This window comes from Centroberyx affinis, unplaced genomic scaffold (assembly GCF_046629955.1).
Source record: "Centroberyx affinis isolate AG114_WGS23_722 - 3 ecotype Tasmania unplaced genomic scaffold, CSIRO-AGI_Caff_v1 ptg000003l_1, whole genome shotgun sequence".
Lineage (NCBI taxonomy): Eukaryota > Metazoa > Chordata > Actinopteri > Beryciformes > Berycidae > Centroberyx > Centroberyx affinis.
In genome coordinates this window covers 63,020-85,157 of record NW_027278719.1, presented here as the reverse complement: position 1 = coordinate 85,157, position 22,138 = coordinate 63,020, and the positions used below count along the sequence as shown (strand labels likewise).

Genomic DNA, 22,138 nt, shown 5'->3' with positions numbered 1-22,138 from the left:
TAAAAACGGCGAACTGAAACTCAGCTGCAATAAGTCGACAGCAATTCAAATGACAACCCTGCATCCTGTCTTTAAGCAAACTGCTCCCTAAAAATAAAAATCCGACGAGCTAGAGGAGAGCCAGGCCTTATCGGTGCCCACCGATGCCCGTCGACGCGCCCCACACCGGGCACATTTTACGCACAGACCCGGGCTGCGCGCGAGTTTAAGTACCCGGCGCCCGTATCTTGGTACTGACAGTCTGGATTCACCACTACAAGTCGTAAAAGAAGAAAAAACGTAGGCCTACATCTCCCTTTTAAACCTCGACGCTGTCCACGTCCTCAAAAAGAATGGATCTAATTAAAACGTTGCACTCGTCATCATCGCCAAAGCTTTGCCAAACGCTTTCTGGTGGAGAGGAGGCTGGGAGATGCAGGACCACATGACTGCCTCTGCGCTGCGGAGGGATGGGAGTCAGATAGGGTTTCTCTTCTCCCATTGGCCGGTGGGCTGACTTTTGACACGCAGACCAGGGAACCTCCTGCCGTATAAATAGGCCTGATAGGACTTTATTATTCTAGCATCACGGCAGCAGGTTTCTGCTAAGTTTGGAGTTACTCGCGTCACCACAACTGTATGCCTGCTTGAAGGTGGTTTAAACAGGGGCACAGCAGCACAAGGAGTCTGCATGTCTGTCTAGACATGCTCAGCTTTGTGGATACCCGGATTCTGTTGCTGCTTGCAGTAACTTCATACCTAGCATCATGTCAATGTAAGTTTGAATATCTGCTCTTTTCTGTGATGGATATTTTTTTTCGGGTCCCACTGCTTGAGGATCTCGCAGCTGCGTTTTGCGCTTGGCTTTTGTCGGGGACTTACATCAAGGTCAACCTGAAGACAGCTCAAAGCCCTGCTGAATAAAACTCAACGGAATGAGCTCATTCAGAGGATTCTTCATTGTTTTCCAAGGATACAATAATTGTCATTTGATTAGTATCCGAGAGGGAGAAGCGCACTCCTGAAAAATGTTTCTGTCCTTTGAAAGAAACATCTAAAGTATTGTGCCTAGTCTCTTTTCAAAGCTTTTAGTGCATTTGGAGTTTTCAAAATAGTGTAAAGCTGGATTTTCTTTTAGACACTAGGATAAAAAGTTTGGGGCGTTGTACATATTGTTCCATCCAGACGTCAAGGGAATGAAGCTTTATTATAGGGAACTGCAATGTCGCCCCCTGGTGGCCATGGCTGCAAGCATCTGTTTGGCACCAATTAGATTTTCTCCTCTATGGAGAGAAAAACTGGTTATCAAGGATAAAGTTGAAATGACACGCAATGTTAAAATATTCCAGTATTCTTGACATTAGTTATACTATATGTCCTTCTCCATGTATTTGTTGGGAGTTAATGTCTGCGTAGATTTACATAATTTAAGTGGCAACAAGACTTAAAGACTTAAAGTCATTTATATGTTTTTAAAGTAGCTGTATAAAACAGACGTTTCTAGACAACTTTTTCAAATAATAATGTCCTGCCTCAAAGGGGGGGAAATTAGGCTCCCATCACTTTGAACGTCCAAGTGCGCCACCCTGTGGTCTAGTCAGGGTATGACGTATTGGAGTTCATGGGGAGGTCCCAATAGTGCCAAACCCAGCCATGACTACCAGGTCCAAACTGATGCCCAGCTACACTAAGGGGCATAACCTGCAACAAGGGCTAGATGGCAAGAATAGCTGTCAGCCACTAGTGAGGGATGCAATTATCAGATCAAAACTATTTTAAATAATTGTTCAATAGAAGTCAGTCTAATTAGGATAAAATCGACCCCCTTTTTCAACAGTCCCATCACAAAATTGACTTTTTAATGATATTGTAGCATAAGTCAGACTTTTGAACAGCATCAAAAGAAGCTGTCATACATCCGTCATTACAGATGCTGTATTTCTTTTGTCGTTTGCGTCACTGAGCCAACTATTCCTGTCCCAAGGGCATGAGTACCTGTCTAGGCCTGTTGGCAGCTGGGGCCTTTTTAGAAGGCTGGAATGTTATAGAGCATCCAGATTCACATTCATTGTAAAAGTTAGATCGCAACATTTTACTTTAGTACATACATCCTGCAAAGCTGGCCCACAGCCAAGCCTTTGGTTGGGCTGAGATGTGATATATAGCATGTGGGATGTTAGCAAACACTCAATGTGGGCAAGATAATTGCTGTTAGACATGACTGAAGAGCTGCCACACATTGCCAGAGATAGGCGATAACTGCAATTATGGTCTATATGATATGTTGTTTTTGCCTTGGATGAACATTGAGGCCTTCAGAAAACAAGCAGGCCCTTAGGAACCAAAAACATTTTGGCCTCTTCTAGTTCACACCGAATATTCCATAAGTTGCATTTTTCTTTGGATATGACAGCATTCGACTTTTATATGGTTATCATGCTATTTGATTCCTTATATGAAGGAGCTCAAGCTCAGTCTTATTTCTATATATTCACTGTACAGTGGTTACACATTGCCCAGTGTGTATCATTTTCTGGATGAAAGAGAAGAAATATGACTATATCCACTTAACTATAATCAGGAAGAGTTTTACACAGCAAATAATAACATAGATGGCTAGAAATTGTCTTGTTTCTTTTTCAGGTGACTGTTTTGCTCTAAAAATGCTTATCATGTTCTAACAGAGAATTCCCTTTTCTCTCCCCACCCTCCTCCTCTCCCTCTTCCTTCTCCTCATCCTTGCAACGCCACAGCCTCGGTTAGTACATGTGCATGAAATCATTAAACCGATATGAATAGAAAATAGTTTTACCTTTTTGACGTTGTCTTTTTGGTTCCAAAACCTCAGAAACATTCCTTGAAAAGACACTTCCCGTATGTCCCATCTTGACAATTTGAGCAATCTCAGCGATGGTAGAGCATTTCATGTAGGAATTCCTACCCCAGAACCAAGTTATTTCTTCCAGTTTTCTCCCTTCCTGTCCATGGATAGGTGAGGGTCCTATTGGCTAAAGTTAATGTCAATGAAAGCTAAAACCGCACTGAGGCACCCATGGGGCCTGGTACAAAGGATCCTTTCTGAGGACAGCAGAGCGGGGCAGGGGGAGATCACCCCTAACAGCTGGCTTTGGGTCAGTTTTGCTTCTTCCTCTGCCCCTCGGTTTGGATCAAGATTTAGGAAAGGAAAGCTGGTCTCAAAGCAGCTTCTAAAGGGGGAAACCCTAAACTCAAATACCCCTCAAAGTGGGGGAAAAGTCTTAAACTCAAATTAGAAATTGAAACTGAAAATTAAAATTACTTTAGACATTCTGCATATCTCAGTTTGTTTTAGAAATGGATTGGATTTCTTCAGTTTCTTTTGATTTAGTGTAAGCTAAATGGCCTTCTTATGAACAACATAGTAATCAAAATATAACATGATTAGTGTTTGTTTGAAAGGTTCTGCTCACAATTGAGATTGCCTCAAATGAAATACCTGATAGCATGGTGTTTGCCGTGTTAACAGCAGCATTTTGATGTGTTAAAGGTGCAGTAAGCACTATGTGGTTCTGGCTACATCTTGGAACTTTAAACATTTTTGTTCCATTGTGAACCAATGGACTAAGATGATTTTAGTGCTGAGAAGCTGCTGTGAAACCTGTCCCTGGGCTTCTGGTTTTGGTCTTGGACCTCATCATGCTGCACCTTTAAACATCTCAATGCAAATGTGAATTTGATCATGTATATCATGTACACATTGCTGTGCTCTGTTTCCATTTTGATTCCTGTATTTGCATGAGCATGCTTTATGTATCCTTGGGATATCCAGACTATATCACCACAGTATCTGTGCATGCTGAGTTGTGTTTTGATAAAGGGAACTCATCATGCTGATGTTGAAGAGAAGGGAGAGAACTGCTGAATGGTTGATATAGCCTACATGTTAAATGACATAAGAAACACTGAACAGACAGAATGAATAAATCTTATATTTATTTATCTCCTTTTCTGTTTAGAGAAAACTCAAGGTGAGCAACCTAATGTTGGTCTTATGTGTCATTTAGCATCTAGAGTGTGGCATATCTGAAACCTGAAGCATAGCTTATCGTTGTGATGTCTAGTCTGATGGAGTTGATTGAAATGTGTTTTGACTTGCTTGTCCTCTCACTGTAAGGTCAAGTTTGTTTACACATTTAATTGACTGATTCATACCAGATCATTTTAAATCTAATGTTGATCTGGTTCTTGACAACAATCAAGAAAATCAACTTGATTTAGTTAGTTATATTTAGTGTAGTTCAGAGGAGAGGCAGCAGCCTGCTTTGCTAGAGGCATGTAAGCTGTGAGCTGAGCCGTCTGCGTTGTGTTCTGGTCTGACTGAGTGATGTTTCTGCAACAGGGTCCCAGAGGAGACAAAGGACCTCGAGGTGACAGGGTGAGTTGAAATCAAACTCCGTTGCCTTTGGTGAAAACTTTAAAACAAGTGATTCCAAATGTGTTGTTTGAGTGGTTATTGGCACTTTGATGTGGAATATACATGATGCATCTTTGGCATGGTATTTGGTGACGTCATGTGACCTACCAACCTCAATAGGCCACGCCCCTTTGTTTACATCACCCGTAGCCCTATATGTTCAGTGTTGATGGAAATAACAGTAATGGAGATTATAAACAATCTCTAACAAAATTTAAAATCTCATACTATTTAAAATCTTGACCTGATATATTTTATTGCCAAATGCTATTTTTTATAGTTTTTATTCCCACTGTTGAAATGAAGGCCATGCATACTGCATGTCACATTAACACAATCTGTTACCTACATTTTACAACAGTGGCTTAGCTTTATCTATTTATCTATGAAAAAGAAGCTGAAAAGTCACAGGAAATAAGCCTTTCAGTTCCTACACATTAACAAAATTCACTTCATGGTAGCATCTCTCCCCACTCAGTAGCTGTTCACTCAACAATAATGTTTATTGAAGACATTATCCATGTTTTACAGGGTCCTCAGGGCCCAAATGGAAGAGACGGCAAACCCGGACTGCCTGGTCCCGCTGGCCCCCCTGGTCCCCCTGGACTCGGAGGAGTAAGTCCACTGTTTCTACTCACAAAATAACCAGCGTGGCTCCATCTTGTTTATCTCAAACTTGGTCCAAATGCAAATTTGACAAGTTGGGATTATGATGTGTCATCGCTCCAATGTTGCAAATGAAATCAAGCTCAGAATAAGCGGTAAAATACATTTGAAGTGTGCGTTTGTGCATTTGACCCACATTTAACTTCATGGCAGTGTTCATACTCGCTCCTGCAGCTGTGTCATACTGGCTGGTCCCATAAAGCACATTCCTGTTTTATTCTATAACCCCTGTTGACCCCATTGCCTCCTTAATGCTGTCATTACCTTGTGACCTTTGACCTTTTGACCTTTACCCATTTGACCCTGTGACCTCCTGAAAGCTAAATTATTGCATACTACATACATACTAGTGTTAACTCAAGCTCTTTGAAGTCTAGAAACCCTAAAAAAGGCAGTATGCCCTGCTGCAGTTTAAGGCTTTGTAGGCCTTTCTCATGGCTGATTACTATAGTCATGCACATACCCTAGGATGGGACCACTGTTGAACTGTTGGCTATTTATTTGAATTGGGTCAATGTGTGCATTGTCTAATTATACTGAAATACTCATAAGTTCATAAGTTCTAATGTTCTTTTTTGCTGTTTCACAGAACTTTGCTGCTCAGTATGATGGCGCTAAAGCTCCTGATCCCGGCCCTGGACCCATGGTGAGGGTCTCTCTCTTTCTCTCCCACACACACCCACACACCCACCACACACACACACACACACACACACACACACACACACACACACACACACACACACAGCTACACTGGTCCATGTCAAACCACACCCCTTGGACAGGTGTGTTTCACAGCAGTATTAATCTACCACCAAATGGATTCTACCATTTACCTTTACATTCATGATGCTGCAAGCAACCATTCTCTTTTTGCTTTGAATCCCTACCTATGCATAAATAATTAGAGTTCATATTCTTATATCAGTTTAGCCAAGCTTGATTTTTGATCCCTGGCACTACATTAAAGTCCTTCACTTATGATGCACTGATCATTGATGATTGATAGCTGCTAACTCAGTGATTATTTCTCCTCTTCAGGGTATAATGGGAGCTAGAGGCCCACCCGGACCTCCTGGACCCCCTGTAAGTACACACACATTGCATATTTATCCTCCCATAAACTGTAAAATCAATATACTGTTATATTGTAGTTGCTATGTTGTCTGTATCCTGACTGATTGCTGTGTGTTTTTTTCCTCAACAGGGATCTCAGGGACACACCGGACACGCTGGTGAGCCCGGAGAGCCTGGACAGACTGTAAGATTATCCTCCATAATGCTCATAATTATTGAAATCATTGTGCCTGAATAGAACTTGGGTTCTTTAGGAGCTGTAATTGATTCAGACCATTCAGACCCACTCGGGTGATGCCGACTTGATGATTTGAATCATTTGTCATCTGTGAAATTAACTGGTTTTCTTCCTCCAGGGCCCCGTTGGTGCTCGTGGACCCCCTGGACCCGCTGGCAAAGGTGGTGATGATGTAAGTAAACATTTGCATTCCTAAAACACCTTTTCATGTCCCACTTTTCTCCAGTTATCTTAACAAGAAAATACACATCTTTTTCTTGCCATCTGCAAGAAAAATTGCAAATTCTAGACTATTCTCAGTCCTATAACTGGGATTTATTGGAGTTGTGGTATAGTTGATTGTAACGTGAATGTCAGATGCTAAAGCTGTCTTTGTTGACACACAGGGTAACAACGGCAGACCTGGCAAGCCCGGAGACAGAGGAACCCCTGGCTCTCAGGTGAGAGATAGCCACCAAAACACCAAGCACGAATTGACACACAAGCAAGAATTGACACATAATGTAAAGGAGGTATGTCTTAGTAATCGCGTGTCTTTGTGTTGACTTGCAGGGAGCTCGTGGATTCCCCGGAACCCCTGGACTTCCTGGAATGAAGGGACACAGAGTGAGTGTTGATGTTTTCCTGCTGCTTGACCTGAACAGACCACATGACCTGCTCTGTCCTGCACACACACCTGGGCCCCAGTGAAATGGAAGAAGAGATATAAAAAAAAACGCCTGGACTAAAATGTTTTGGAACAGCGTGCCATAGTGAACACCGCTGGGAGCGATTTGTAGCAGCCACAATCTCCTGTGTATGGACTACACTTCATGTTTCCTGAGGAGTGAACTAGGAATAAGGAAGTGGCCTAATGCCTAATGTCCCTGTTCCCTTTGATAACTTATGAATCAAAGCACTGGAATCGACTCTTTAAAAGACTCAAAGCAATTGGCTCACATATCTGCACAGACAGATGGGAACATCCCTTACTGCTGGCACCTTTCATGCAGTTTCACACCCAAAGTTGAGGCATGGAGTGGCTGGTTTGGAATTTGGAAATGCCTTATTCTTGCTGTGAAACCACCTTTGAGGACAGAGAATCTTCCCTGGTGTGGCAGTAATGTGCCTCCCACATGACACTTTGGATCTCTCCTCTCCCATATGTATTCTTAATAGAAGTCAAACAAGTAAACTTCTTCCACATAATGCCCATGAGAGCATGGATCATCCATCATGGATCCCTACTGCCTCGCTGCTTAAGATGTACTTTCCCCTTATCCCCGCAGGTTGTAGTCTAGTGGCATGTCATGTGATGTCTGTTGTCCTCTAATGTCTCTCTCTCTCTCTCTCTCTCTCTCTCTCTCTCTGTGTGTTTCAGGGTTACACTGGTCTGGATGGACGCAAGGGAGAGCCTGGTGTTGCTGGTCCCAAGGTAAGGTGGCACCTTTATCACAATCAAACTTCTTAGCCGTGATGATATTGACCTATTAACCTCTGACCTTAAGCGACTTCATCACCCTGACCCACTTTCTCCTGCCTCTCCTATAGGGTGAGACTGGTGCCCATGGAGCTGGTGGAAGTCCTGGAATGGCTGTAAGTTTTTGATCAAATTAAAACCATGCACAATATTTCTATTATATTCACAAATGAAACACACTAGCTGAGAACTTGCTTAGACACTTGTGAGATTTATTCTATAGACATGCACAAAGACAAAACTAAGAAGCTTGTCTATAGTTTTCTATTTACTGGATGGATTATAGGATGGATGCTATGCTCTGATTATTTGTTCCCTTGCTGATCACTGTTGCTGTCTGTGTGCATTCCCTGCAGGGATCTCGTGGTCTGCCTGGTGAGAGAGGTCGTGTTGGCCCTGCTGGCCCCTCTGGTGCTCGTGGTGCTGATGGCAACGTTGGACCCTCCGGCCCTGCTGTGAGTCCTGGCCCTTTAAACCCCTTTTTGACCTTTAAACTCAAAAGGCCCCTTGAATCTAAAGGCTGATCTACTGTTTGAGGCTCCTGTCTCATTCTCAAACACTGATTAGTGTGAAAAATGATCTGCAATTATTTCAATCTAATGTTTTCAGATTAGGAAGGTTCTTCAGGATAGGTATATCACAACATTTTGACTGTATATATAGAATAGCAACTGGATCAGGACCCATGTTAGACAGACTTAGACTTTTAACCTTCATGTGACCCCTGTGATGTGTAGTCTGACATCATGTCTGCTGTTCCTCTTCCCAGGGTCCTCTTGGTGCTGCTGGTCCCCCAGGTTTCCCCGGTGCTCCTGGCCCCAAGGTAGGCATGATGTCACTTCCTGCAGCTCTTCCTCTCCTTCAGCAACATTGCATTTTAGAGAGGTTTTATTTAGAGTCACAAAATGATTCTCATCACTATGTAGACAGAGCAGTGTGCATCTTTCAGAGAGATGTATTATAAAATTAGCCAATCACCATCCATTCATCAGTCGTTATCCTCCAGTTGGATCATTGTATAATATCCCCAAGGGAATTACTAACACATTTTACAATTACTGTAACACGGGTCTGTTAATTTTTATAGAAAAAGACCATATATCTGAACCATTCACCTATAAACTAATATTTGATCACGTCAATACATATCAAGACATCTCTATAATATACTGATATATTGTTTGCTTTGCCAATGCTTCTGCCATTGTACCACTGCTAGACAGCAGGTACTGATGATGATGATGATACAGTGTGTGACTTTGGATGTGTCTGGTCTGTGACAGGGAGAGATTGGAGCTGCTGGAGCCAGCGGCCCATCTGGACCTCAGGGAGGTAGAGGAGAGCCCGGACCCAATGGCGCTGTTGGCCCCGTTGGTCCCCCTGTGAGTATACAAAGATCACACCAAACACCCTTCTGTCACTTGTGATCAGGCCTGGGACAATTATTAGTATTAGTTTATTATTATTATATTATTATTTCTATTAGTTACATTGAGTGTTTGATTTAGTCTGCCTGAATGCCAACATGAACAAGTTTCCTAGTTTTGAGGCAATCCAATTTGTTGTGTTGTTCGATCAATCGATCAGTTCCAAAAGTGTAATTCCATTAAACAGGATTTTGACCCACTTTTTATTATTATTGTGGCCCATATCATTTGGATGCCCTTGGAAGCTGTGCTGCAGCAAATCATGCCGTTAACAGTTAGCAGTTAACATTGTTTTGGTGATATTGTCACACATGTCACATTATGATGTGTTATGATGTGTTATGACAGTTATGATATAAAAGCACAAATGGCCCAGAAATACATCTTTCTTGTGTAATTATATTTGATTCGTATACAATTTTTTGTACATTTCTTGAATCTTCTACATAGGATTATTTGTAGTGATGCATACCTTTTTCAGTCTTCAATTTGTATTTTTTGTTTTGATAAGATTCCCTGTTTCCTTGTTCTTTCCCCTATAGGGTAACCCTGGTGTTAATGGCCTGAATGGAGCCAAGGGAGCTGCTGTAAGTATAAGGTTTACCAGACATGAGATGCATAGGTCAAAGGTCATTTAGGGTCACATAGAGGTTACAGTAATCAGGCCATTGGCCATCAACATTTAAACCCCATCCTACACACACATAGATATAGACATAATGAGGTAGTTTCAATGAGAGAACAACAATAGAGCCTTACCCTTATTTCTTCCATTTATTTACATGTGAATATGATTTCTATCAAACAATAGGCCTACATGATCTTTATAAAAGCAAAAGACAGTGAATCAAGGCAGTCTCACATTGAACAAATGAAGTGAGGCTGTTGAGTGATGGTGAGCTGTCTGACCTCTGTCCCGCCTGCCTGTGTCCTGCAGGGAACCCCCGGTGTTGCTGGAGGCCCCGGCTTCCCCGGACCCAGAGGAGGACCTGGACCCCAGGGCCCTCAGGGTGCTGCTGGACCCAGAGGCCTGTCTGTGAGTACACATGCAACTATACTTTGTACACCGTACACACCTAAAACATGGACACACATTCAGAAGCACATCCACATGCGCATACACTCTCATGTAGGCTAAGGATACACTCATGTGGAACAAACCTATGTAAGTTACACACTCACATGCACATGGATTATACACAGACAGTTCGATTCATCATCTATTTACCTCTATCTGTTTTAGGGAGATCCTGGTGCCTCTGGTGTTAAGGGAGATGGTGGTCCCAAGGGAGAGCCTGTAAGTACTGATCATTAAAATATGATGCGCTGTGTGTGGCGTGATCGTATTATGCCATATTACGTCATACTTACGTCAACTTCTCTGTCGCCTCCCCCAGGGACACTCTGGACCTCAGGGACCCCCCGGACCTCAGGGTGAGGAGGGCAAGAGAGGACCCACTGGCGAGCTCGGTGCCACCGGCCCCGCTGGCAACCGTGGAGCTAGAGTGAGTACCAGCACCGGCCCACCTGCATCACACACATCCAGATCCACACACACAACCGTGTTGTTCAGATCATCCTCTAATGCAATATGTGTCTCCTATAGGGAGCTGCTGGCACCCGTGGTCTGCCTGGATCCGAGGGAAGAACTGGCCCCATTGTAAGTTTTCACAAAAAACGAATATGATATTTGTAATTACAGTGAAAACATACGTAAAAGGAATGTTTACATGGGTCTCCTTTACTTACACATATAGTGAACAGTCACATGCTGATACTTCCTCCTCTTCTCCCTCCTCTTCCCCCTCTTCCTCATTCTCTCTCTCTCAGGGCATGCCCGGTGCCCGTGGTGCCTCTGGCGCAATGGGAGCTCGTGGAGCCCCTGGAGATGCTGGCCGCGCTGGCGAGCCCGGTCTGACCGGACCCAGAGTGAGTCTTTTGATCAGTTGTATCTTTTGAACCGTCAATCAGTGAATCATTAATATAGCTAGACCTCCTATAGAGAGATCTATTGAACTTTTGGTGTTGACTTGAAAAAGCTCAAACAGCACAAAGCACAAACAGATGAATGACTGACCGGTATTTAATCTATTCAGGGTCTCCCAGGAAGCCCCGGAAGCTCTGGACCCCCAGGAAAGGAGGGAGCTGCTGTGAGTATACCTTAACTGTACTGAGATGAAGTATATAGTATTAATTATATTGCGTTAATTCATTATATTGTAGTATATTGTACTGAACCTTTCAAAACTCATTATTCATCTTCATACATTTGACTCAAAAGACAGTTATGATCATGTGATGTAACGGGACGTCCTGCTCTACTCCCTGTTTCCTCCTCCAGGGTCCCTCTGGACAAGATGGCCGCACCGGTCCTCCCGGCCCCACCGGACCCAGAGGCCAGCCCGGAAACATCGGCTTCCCCGGACCCAAGGGACCTGGAGTAAGTAGAAGCAAGACCAGGACTAGGAGGGATTAGCTCCTGGAACTTTATTTAGTCTTATCCTGGACTAAAGAGTAAAGGAAATCCGCATTGTTTTGTGTGCCTAACCCGTCTTCTCTCTTCTTCGTCTCTCTCTCCTTCAGGGTGAGCCTGGCAAGCCCGGAGACAAGGGAGCCACTGGCCCCACTGGACTGAGAGTAAGTCTCAAATGACGCACAGCAAGTGTACACTGTATATTACAACATAATAAAGCTCATTAAGGACATAGAAAACTTCCTTTTGTCACTACTACATGTCATTGTGCCTGTCTCTCTGTGCAGGGAGCCCCTGGCGCTGATGGCAACAATGGAGCCACTGGCCCCGGTGGAGTTGTTGTAAGTATCCCTCTGTGTATATTACAAATCCTGTTACACGTACTTCATATTCTAGAGCAACTTTGGTTTGAACAATACTCCGTTGGGTCAATAACCAACAATATGCATGCTGCGATGCTGCATGTCAACAGTGATGATACCAAGGCTTCTCTCTGTCTCCCTACAGGGTGGTGCTGGTGAGAAGGGAGAGCAGGGAGCTGCTGGAGCTCCTGGCTTCCAGGTTTGAATTTGCCATCTGTTACTATATACACAATTTAGAGCATTTTTAATCCAGGGAAATTTCATCCTCTGGAGTTGTTTTACCCTATTCTTGCTCACATGCAAATTTGACACATAATTTTACCATTCAGTGCAGTGTTGTGATGTTTTGTTGATGGCAGAGGATTAAAAAGCCATTCACTGTAAGAAGTTAAAAACACATTAGTCCCAACAAGAGAGGCATCAAAGCCAAATGGAGTGGGAAGATTTTAATTTGTCACTGCACTGATCATCGTCTGCACCCAGCTTGAGTGCTAAACCTGGATGCTTGGTGAATTGAATTCAGTCAGTTACAGTTAGTGTCCAGCCTGCTCATTAGGGGAAGTGACACAGATAAGAAATATTAAAAAAAAACATGATCCACAACTGCTGTGGTGAAAAAGGAAGTGCTCTAATCAGAACAATATCAGCCTCATTATTATTATGATTATTTTCTGTCAATAGCAGGGAAACATTTGATATCTATTACCTGTAATTAGAGTATATGTTTCATGATAGTTGTACAATACATAGAAGTGGTATTGATGTCATTGTTGCTGATGTTACGGCTTGATATCCACAGGGTCTGCCTGGACCCGCTGGACCTGGTGGAGAGGGTGGCAAGCCCGGAGACAGAGTAAGTAACACACCGAGGTCTACAATGTTGTACAGTGAAATCATTGTAGATTATCTTTATTATTTTTAATAGCATGAAATTGGAGGATTAACAGTGCATCTCTAACCAACCATTCATGTGTCTATAGGGTATCCCCGGAGACCAGGGAGTTTCTGGACCTGCTGGTGTCAAGGTACATCCACCTGTCTATCCACATCCCTTCCTTTGCAGATATGGTGCTATTACTAACCATACGCCATATCCAGGCCCATAGTTGCCAATACTCAACAAGATGTCCAACCCAGTAGCCATAGACACTAACTGCCCCTGTGTGTGTTTGTGTGTGTGTGTGTGTGTTCCTCCAGGGAGAGCGTGGTAACCCCGGTGCTGCCGGATCTGCTGGACCTCAGGGAGCCATTGGAGCCCGTGGACCCGCTGGAACCCCCGGCCCCGATGGTGGCAAGGTAAGACGATGCTGCGACTGCACCCAGTGGCAGATACAGTCAGAACGAAGAAATCGAATGTACCCACACACATACAGAAGAAAATATTGTGTGTGTCAGAGTTTACTGACATCACATCTGTGCCAAATAAATTCTATACGTGTGTTATGTTGCTTGCAGTTTAGCACAAAGTGGAACCATTCTTTGTTGTGTGTGTTTCCAGGGAGAGCCTGGTTCTGCTGGACCTGCCGGTGCTGCCGGACACCAGGGACCCGGCGGTATGCCCGGTGAGCGTGGAGCCGCTGGTACTCCTGGAGGCAAGGGAGAGAAGGTATGTGCCCAAAATCTACCACCTGCAATATCAGCAGGAGTCTATCCCACAGACTTTCCTTATGGGAAGTGACATGCTGTCTGTCGATCTGTAGTCCATTTTTCTTGGAGATGTAGCTCTTTATTTGTATCTGTCAAAACCTTCCTATACCACCAATGAACTTTCCATTGATGAGAATGTCTCTCCCTGTCCCCCTCACTCTCTCTCCCTCTCTCTTCCACAGGGAGAGGCTGGACACAGAGGCCCCGACGGCAACGTTGGCAGAGATGGTGCCCGTGTAAGTGTCTCCTCTCCTTCTTTATGCACTTTATATACAAATTGTAGACATTCCAGTCAGTAGATTGACTGTCCCAATCAGAATCTTGCTCTAAATGTGATCTCCTGTGTGTTTCTAGGGAATGCCCGGACCTGGTGGACCCCCTGGACCCTCTGGTGCTAATGGTGACAAGGTAAGTCAATGTTACATACACGATTCACCACCAAAAACAAATAACCAGCAGGAACCACCAGAATGTAGGTTTTTAGGCTATAGGGGGTGACTAATGGCAAATGTCATGAGGTCATTGCTGTCTTAAAAATGGCTGCCACCTACGTTATCCAAGATGACAGAGAGACTTCCGAGCCAGTGACCTACAATAGAAAACCATCAGCACATGTTTTCTTGTTTTTGTTTGAATTATTTTGAGGCCAAGCGTTGCTATACATTCACTTCCTTGTTGATCAAGCCCACTGTGTTGGCCCTCCCATCCCCCTGTAGCGGAAATTACAATTCCCCCCCATCTACCATCATATCTACTATTGTATCTGAAGCTAGAACCTCAGCACCGCCACCTACTGGCTATTTCATAGTACTACATCAACAGCTCAACTACAGCTTAGATTAAGTTAACAATGGTGATGGATAAATGCAGCAAACAAATAGACAACTTCAATACATGTTAAATATTTTTAGTCTTTTCTGTGAATAACGGATGCTAACATTTTAGTAACATTTTGATAAATATGGTTAGCTTCATTTTTCCTGGCTGCTTGAGGAGAATGATGGAAGCAGAAAAACAACAATAACAGTAACACTAGATTTATATGACATGGCTGTTAATGATACAAGAGAATCAAAGGATTCTCATTTGAATATTCACTCCATACCACTGATGATGTTTTGAAACTGAATGGGTTGTTAATCGTCAACAAAATGTTAATATTTGTCTAGATTCTACTGACACTGACATTTTATACATTGACATTGGATGGAAGGATGATAGATCAGTAGATGGATGGATGAATGGATGGAAGTCATGCATTCAGATGATTGCTGCTCTCCATGTGAAGCCAGTGAAAATGTCATGATTCAGTTCTGATGTCACACGCTCTGACAATCCTCTATCACTGTTCCCTCCTGCAGGGAGAGACTGGTGCTTTCGGACCTGCTGGTCCCGCTGGACCTCGTGGAGGCGCTGTAAGTATAGCCTTCCTTCACACCAACGAATATCACCCACTGTACCGTTTCCACCCCCAAAAGATCCACGGACTTTAATCTCAGAGGATGATCTTAACACCTGCTGCTTACTGTGCACAGGGAGAGCGTGGAGAGGTTGGACCCGCCGGCGCCCCAGGATTCGCTGGACCCCCTGTAAGTCTGCAGCCAATCACCTTACGATACAGTATACCATACGCACATACTGTCCAAACACTAGGACATCAATAACACACACACACACACACACACACACACACACACACACACAGACAGGCCCAGGTAGTGACCCAGCCCCATTTCTGTCCCTCCCTACAGGGTCCTGATGGTCAGGTTGGAGCAAGAGGAGAGCGTGGACCTGCTGGAGGAAAGGGAGACGTCGGCCCCGCTGGCCCTGCTGGACCCGCTGGACAGTCTGGACCTGCTGTTAGTACCCTTCACACTGGATACACACACACACTGGCACGGCCAGGTAGCAGATCTGCCCACACTGGGATAGGTTTGAGAGAATAGTGAGACTCACTGTTTGATTTAAGCAGCATTCACTTTGGAATGACATTGAAAGTGTTGGGAATAGTGTTAGCATTGCCTTGGGATAGCATTGGGATAACAGTGTAATACCACTGATGAGATATGAAATGAGGAAGAAATTAGGTACTATTTGAACTGGAATGTGTTATCATCAAGTTGCCTGATTTGAACCATCTTTCTCTGTTTACCTAGGGTGCTTCCGGTCCCTCTGGACCCTCTGGTGCTCGTGGTGACACCGGCCCCGCTGTAAGGACTGATCCATAATTCATTTACAATTACACTTATCCACAAACTGTGTAAAACTTGCCAGCATACATACACGGACATTTTCTCAGTCTCACACAAGTGGCATGGACAGGGAGAGGGGAGCATTACCTTTTTCCTTTTAGCTCTTCATGCCCAACTGTCCCTTTCACATCAAGTTAAAGCTACCAAAAGGACATCCAGTCATCGGAATTGAAAGTCTGGAGTTGTTGGAAACAATCAAATCAGTCTAAATTGGAAAAACTTTTTACATAAGGGTGAACCCTAAAGAGACTTTTTCTGGAAGCCTGAGCCAACAAACTCACCTCTTTGGTTCTCATTTAGGCCTTAAATGGGTTTCTTGCCCTTATTACGAAGAGCGACTGAGCTTTTAGAATGATTTAACAGACAGTTGCAGCAGTATTCGTCACTGGACTCTTTAATAATTTAGTCCACTGGGCCATCTGTGGATATTGTCAAAATGTAAACTTCAACCTGTCATCAAGGTAGAGAAATTGTAGCCTTTCTCTATAAATCCACTTATCATCAATTCAAATTTACAAGCAGTTGAAAAAAAAGGGTTCTCCCTAACCCAAGGGTTTTCTGGGGAAAACAAGCTTTTTTTCAGTGTTTTTAACTCTGCACACCATGGTCAGGAACAGACACACACTCACACACACACACACACACACACACCCACACACACACACAGTCTTGATGACCTCCGTATAACCTTTGACTTTGTGTTTCTGACATCAGGGTCTGACTGGTTTCCCTGGTGCTGCTGGCAGAGTTGGTACTTCTGGTCCAGCTGTGAGTATTGGATTCATATTTACAGTGATCAATAAACACACACACACACACACAGTCACACACAAACACACACAGACACAGACACTGGACACATTGGATTATAGTATCATTAGTAACTTCATCATTTGTTCTTTAAGATGAACATTTCATCTTCTCATCATTCATTACTCACCATACTGCGCCTCATATCATTTGTCTTCAGATTGAGCAATAATAAAGCAGAACCATCTGATACTCTTGTTTCATACGTTCACACACACACACACACACACACACACACACACACACACACACGCAATCACACATGCACACAGGTTTCCCTCTCATGTTTGACATGAAGCCTCCTCTTCCCCTCACAGGGTATTGTCGGACCCCCCGGCCCCTCTGGTCCCGCTGGTAAGGACGGTCCTCGTGGTCTCCGTGGTGACGTTGGCCCCGCTGGCGTCTCTGGAGAGCAGGGTATGGTTGGACCACCTGGTCTGGCTGGAGACAAGGGACCTTCTGGAGAGTCCGGTCCTCCTGTAAGTCAGGACAACAGCTAACAATTTCATAACAAAAGTTCAAAAAAAGTAAAAAGATTCAGTTGTGACTTCCAACAAGAGTTCATGAACACAACTGATCTTCTATCCGCACTGTGCTCGTATAGACAACCGGATCTCTGTCCCCAACTCATAGGTATGTGTTGTGTGTGTGTGTTTAGGGTGCTCCTGGTGCCCCTGGACCTCAGGGTCAGCTCGGATCTCAGGGATTCGTTGGTCTGCCTGGATCTAGAGGCGATCGTGGTGTGCCTGGCGGTGCTGGTGGTTTGGTAAGTTGAGAGTAATACTGACATTCTGCACAGCACCTAATGGACCAGTAATGCACTTGCATGTTAACCTGTACTATGACCACTCCACAACCAACTTTTGAATGTGTAGTAATCTGTCGAGGCTGTGAAAACCTTCATCTGCAACATTAAGACATTGTTGCCCAAATAAGATGAAGTCAAGTGAAACATATCCATAAAGATGATGTACCAAATGTGTACTGGCAGTAGAATCCCACTAGTCCAGACAATGAACTGTGAAATGTTCTGAAATACATATGAAATTCTGGAACAAGGCTTATTCAAAATATCAAACATGCATGCACATGAATTCTGGAAATTCCTTACCAGGCCTTTACTTGCCTGCATCAACAATAAATTCAAGATAACACACAATATAACAATATATATTGCTTCATGTTTTTTGATCATCGTCCCCATTTGATAGGCTGGTCTGAATGAACATATGCAGTTCAGAGAATATCTCCCAGATGGACAACAATACAGTAGATACATATGTTCATGTACCATGCATGTCTAAATAAGTTACTTGGGCTTTAGTCAACTGGTCTACATATGAAGTCGCTGTATCTGACCCAGTGATCCTCTGTGCCCCCCCACAGGGAGAGGCTGGTAGAGTTGGACCCGCTGGTGCCCCCGGACCCCGTGGTCCCGCTGGCAACATTGGCATGCCTGGTATGACCGGACCCCAGGGAGAGGCTGGACGTGAGGTAAGGATTGACCATGCCAACTAACAGTAGGTCAATGACCTGTAACTGTGACTCATGTTACCTGGAGGGAGCTCTAGACCCCAGGTGCTGTATCTGTCTATGCAGTCTAGGTTAAGAAGACCTGTTCTGCTATGTTTGAATTTGTATGTTTATAACCTTATGCTCCGGGCAAATGTAAGGTAAAACAAAGTCTTGATTCCTGCTTGTGCCAAAGAAGCTGCATTGCTTACACCTACCTGGCATGGTAGCCTGGTATAAAGTTACAGTAGCAACCTTTATGCAATCTGTAACACTGTTTTCATCCACAGGGTAGCCCCGGTAACGATGGACCCCCTGGCCGTCCTGGTGCTGCTGGATTCAAGGTACTGTCCTCTCTAAGCACCTTAAACCATCAAAAGAAATACATGTTTGTATACAGAACACACACACACACACACACATTCTATGTTCTGACATGCACCCTTTGCCTCCATGCTCACAGGGAGACCGTGGTGAGCCTGGATCCTCTGGCGCCATGGGACTGGCTGGAGCCCCTGGACCCGCTGGACCTGCCGGAGCTGTTGGCAGACCTGGAAACCGTGGAGAGTCTGTAAGTATCAGTACCGACCAGGTGGAGGATGGACTGAGAATCAGTGAGATTTTCATCACTGCAATCATCATTTACGATGAGTAACATTTGCACTCAACTAGCATCATTCGCTCATTTCCTTCATCTGTTTCTTCTTGTCTCTCCTCTGTAGGGCCCCGGAGGTGCTGCTGGACCCCTTGGAGCCGCTGGAGCTAGAGGTGCCCCTGTAAGTATAGTATACAAGGGTATAATCATTCAAATATAGCATTCTACTGTTGTGAAATGGTGTTCCTGACTCTGTGTGTGTGTGTGTGTGTGTGTGTAGGGACCCGCTGGACCCCGTGGTGAGAAGGGAGGTGCTGGAGAAAAGGGAGAGAGAGGCATGAAGGGTCTGCGTGGACACGCTGGTCTCCAGGGAATGCCCGGACCTTCTGTGAGTGGCTGCACACACTCATGACACTCATGATTTGCAATAGCATCCTGCTGTAATCATTGTACAAGAGAGAACTTCTCTTATATGGACTACAGGGAAAATCCTATAAACACTGTCGATACTGTGTCAGAAAACCTCTGTTAGCGGTCTCAAAGTCATTTGTTGACGTGTTTCTCTCACCACAGGGAGCTTCTGGTGACACTGGATCAGCTGGACAAACTGGACCCTCTGGACCCAGAGTGAGTGGAAAACTTTCTTACCCACAATACACCAATCGCTTCCTGGTTGCGTCCCCCGTATCAAGAGAAGCTATCCTTTCCCCTATCCAAATCTTAACCAAAACTGATCCACACTACACCATAGCAGACAAAGTATCTAGGACTGTTCCACTGTTTCATGATGAAGCACAGTCAGTAATGCACTTGGGCACGGCCCGGAACATGTATAAAGGCCGTATATAGGACATAAGATGTTTCTAGTAGCCATACATTTCCCTCGAAAGAAGAATATTTGACAGTTTCCTGCTCATTGATCTTCTCTTTAGGGACCTGCTGGACCCCACGGACCCCCTGGTAAGGATGGCAGATCTGGTTCCCATGGTACCATTGGTGCTCCTGGTGCTCGTGGACCCCCTGGATACGTTGGACCCTCTGTGAGTACATCCACACTGTCTTCATCTCCTTACACACTCTATTTGGTCCTTTTTGTCTCTGACATCAATGGATCTTCTGAAAAAAGATCCACCTGTAACAGTGATCTGCGTATGAGTCCACTCTCTTACCTGTCTCTGTGTCCATGACCTCAGGGTCCCCCCGGACCTCCCGGTCTTCCCGGACCTGCCGGCCCCGCTGGTGGTGGATACGATGTCTCCGGTGGATACGATGAGTACAGAGCTGACCAGCCCTCTCTGAGAGCCAAGGACTACGAGGTTGATGCCACCATCAAGTCCCTCAACACTCAGATTGAGAACCTGCTCACCCCCGAGGGATCCAGGAAGAACCCCGCCCGCACCTGCCGTGACATCAAGCTCAGCCACCCCGACTGGAGCAGCGGTAGGTTTACTATTTATTTACCTCTATGGGTAGTTCTCATCTAGACTTCATGCAGGACCAAGAGAGTAAGATATCTCTATTCTCGCCCGGTTTTGACCCTCTCTCCTCCTCTTCCCCTGTAGGATTCTACTGGATCGACCCCAACCAGGGCTGCAACAGCGACGCCATCAAGGCCTTCTGCGACTTCTCCACCCGCGAGACCTGCATCTACGCCCACCCCGAGAGCATCGCCCAGAAGAACTGGTTCAGAAGCACCCAGGCCAAGAAGCACGTCTGGTTCGGAGAGACCATCAACGGCGGTACTGAGGTGAGCCAACCACAGACAGGAAGCAGATTCTTAATCCAGTGGTACGATTGGTCGATCAAAAAAAGAGCGACGGCTGGTTTGATCGGCCAGCCAGTTAGATTCAGCTTTATTTGAATTAAGAGGGGATTTAATAGCCCATTACACTGTAATCAAATTGCTCAAGTGTAACTTCACAAGTAGACACCAGAACCAGACAAATAACAAACCCAATATCCTCTGCATGCCTCCCTCTCTTAATATTCAAAGTCCTGTTCTTCTCCGCCCCCCACAGTTCGCCTACAACGACGAGACCCTCAGCCCCCAGAGCATGGCCACCCAGCTGGCCTTCATGCGCCTGCTGTCCAACCAGGCTAGCCAGAACATCACCTACCACTGCAAGAACAGCGTGGCCTACATGGATGGCGAGAGCGGCAACCTGAAGAAGGCCGTGCTGCTCCAGGGCTCCAACGACGTGGAGCTGAGGGCCGAGGGCAACAGCCGCTTCACCTTCTCCGTGCTGGAGGATGGCTGCACTGTGAGTAGCTCCTTGGCCTCTTTAACTGCCTTCTCTGGTCATGTCTCTGTTCCCTTCATCGCTCCGGTTTCATTCTCCCTCACAAGAGAGATGATTCTGTTGTCTGATCCAAGTTATATATCTGTTCTTTTTAACATGAGAACAGCAGTCTAGACATATAGCAGGTAGTTATGGATAGTGATATTATGGCATTATTTGGGCGATACAGACATGTTGCGGTGATCACTCCATAGAATGTGTAAATATAGCCTATTTCTGTCCAGAGTAGGGGAGATATAAATGCCGTAGATGCATACATTTATTTTATTGCTTATTTTTCGAAGCGTCTAGATTAAATTAAATTATTTTATTTTTAGAGTGGGTTTTGCTGCTCACTTTGTCTTATCATAGATGGCTCATCTCTGTCTCTGAGTTGTGTGATGTGTATTGTTTTGCTACAGTGCAGTATTCTGAAATTTGGTCTCTCCCTTTCCTCCTCTACCACTGCAGAGACACACTGGCGAGTGGAGCAAGACAGTGATTGAGTACAGAACAAATAAACCATCTCGCCTGCCCATCCTCGACATTGCACCTTTGGACATTGGTGGAGCTGATCAGGAGTTTGGTTTGGACATTGGCCCAGTCTGTTTCAAATAAATAGACTCATGTTAAATTAACACCAAAAAGAGAGAAAGAAAGAAAAAAAGAAATCTCTGCCCTTCTTTCTGTGTTGTTTTTTTTATACTGAATGCTGATTTCTCTCTGCACATCCACTTGCTTAAGCTGGGCAACTATCGGAAAGGACTGAACGGACTGAACGTTGGAGCGTTTGTGCAATGCAAATTAATACAGCAACCCAAAGGGACGCGGGAAAACACCTTGTTGTGGGACATCATGTCATCCTTTTGTAAAAAATAAAAGAAGTGTAATAAAAACGCTGAAAGTATG

General features: G+C 44.6%; 1 protein-coding gene across 7 annotated transcripts; it reads left to right on the top strand.

Annotated features, from left to right (window-relative positions):
- The first annotated feature begins 555 nt into the window (after window positions 1-555).
- Window positions 556-22,138, top strand: col1a2 (collagen, type I, alpha 2). 7 transcript variants are annotated; one of them, XM_071543605.1, is made up of 50 exons: window positions 556-754; window positions 3,605-3,618; window positions 4,358-4,393; window positions 4,964-5,047; window positions 5,688-5,744; window positions 6,140-6,184; window positions 6,306-6,359; window positions 6,532-6,585; window positions 6,800-6,853; window positions 6,966-7,019; window positions 7,774-7,827; window positions 7,944-7,988; window positions 8,229-8,327; window positions 8,642-8,695; window positions 9,156-9,254; window positions 9,842-9,886; window positions 10,237-10,335; window positions 10,543-10,596; window positions 10,697-10,804; window positions 10,906-10,959; window positions 11,130-11,228; window positions 11,396-11,449; window positions 11,641-11,739; window positions 11,883-11,936; window positions 12,060-12,113; window positions 12,280-12,333; window positions 12,934-12,987; window positions 13,115-13,159; window positions 13,332-13,430; window positions 13,633-13,740; window positions 13,964-14,017; window positions 14,136-14,189; window positions 15,143-15,196; window positions 15,317-15,370; window positions 15,533-15,640; window positions 15,938-15,991; window positions 16,748-16,801; window positions 17,161-17,322; window positions 17,502-17,609; window positions 18,230-18,337; window positions 18,646-18,699; window positions 18,819-18,926; window positions 19,078-19,131; window positions 19,231-19,338; window positions 19,524-19,577; window positions 19,883-19,990; window positions 20,144-20,390; window positions 20,513-20,697; window positions 20,969-21,211; window positions 21,701-22,138. In XM_071543605.1, exons 1-50 carry the CDS (start codon window positions 685-687, stop codon window positions 21,845-21,847), a joined length of 4,071 nt encoding a protein of 1,356 aa, XP_071399706.1. In that variant the 5' UTR covers window positions 556-684; the 3' UTR covers window positions 21,848-22,138. The 7 variants fall into 7 exon arrangements, with proteins under 7 accessions (XP_071399706.1, XP_071400428.1, XP_071401112.1 ...); XM_071544327.1 differs by lacking the exon at window positions 3,605-3,618 and adding an exon at window positions 3,168-3,178; XM_071545011.1 differs by lacking the exon at window positions 3,605-3,618 and adding an exon at window positions 2,888-2,892.

Excerpts from the sequence above, each read along its gene's own strand:
- col1a2 (XM_071543605.1), top strand. The coding sequence starts at position 685 with ATGCTCAGCTTTGTGGATACCCGGATTCTGTTGCTGCTTGCAGTAACT. Across the intron at positions 15,992-16,747 it reads GTGGTGACACCGGCCCCGCT|GGTCTGACTGGTTTCCCTGG; the intron begins GTAAGGACTGAT and ends TTCTGACATCAG. Across the intron at positions 21,212-21,700 it reads TGCTGGAGGATGGCTGCACT|AGACACACTGGCGAGTGGAG; the intron begins GTGAGTAGCTCC and ends CTACCACTGCAG.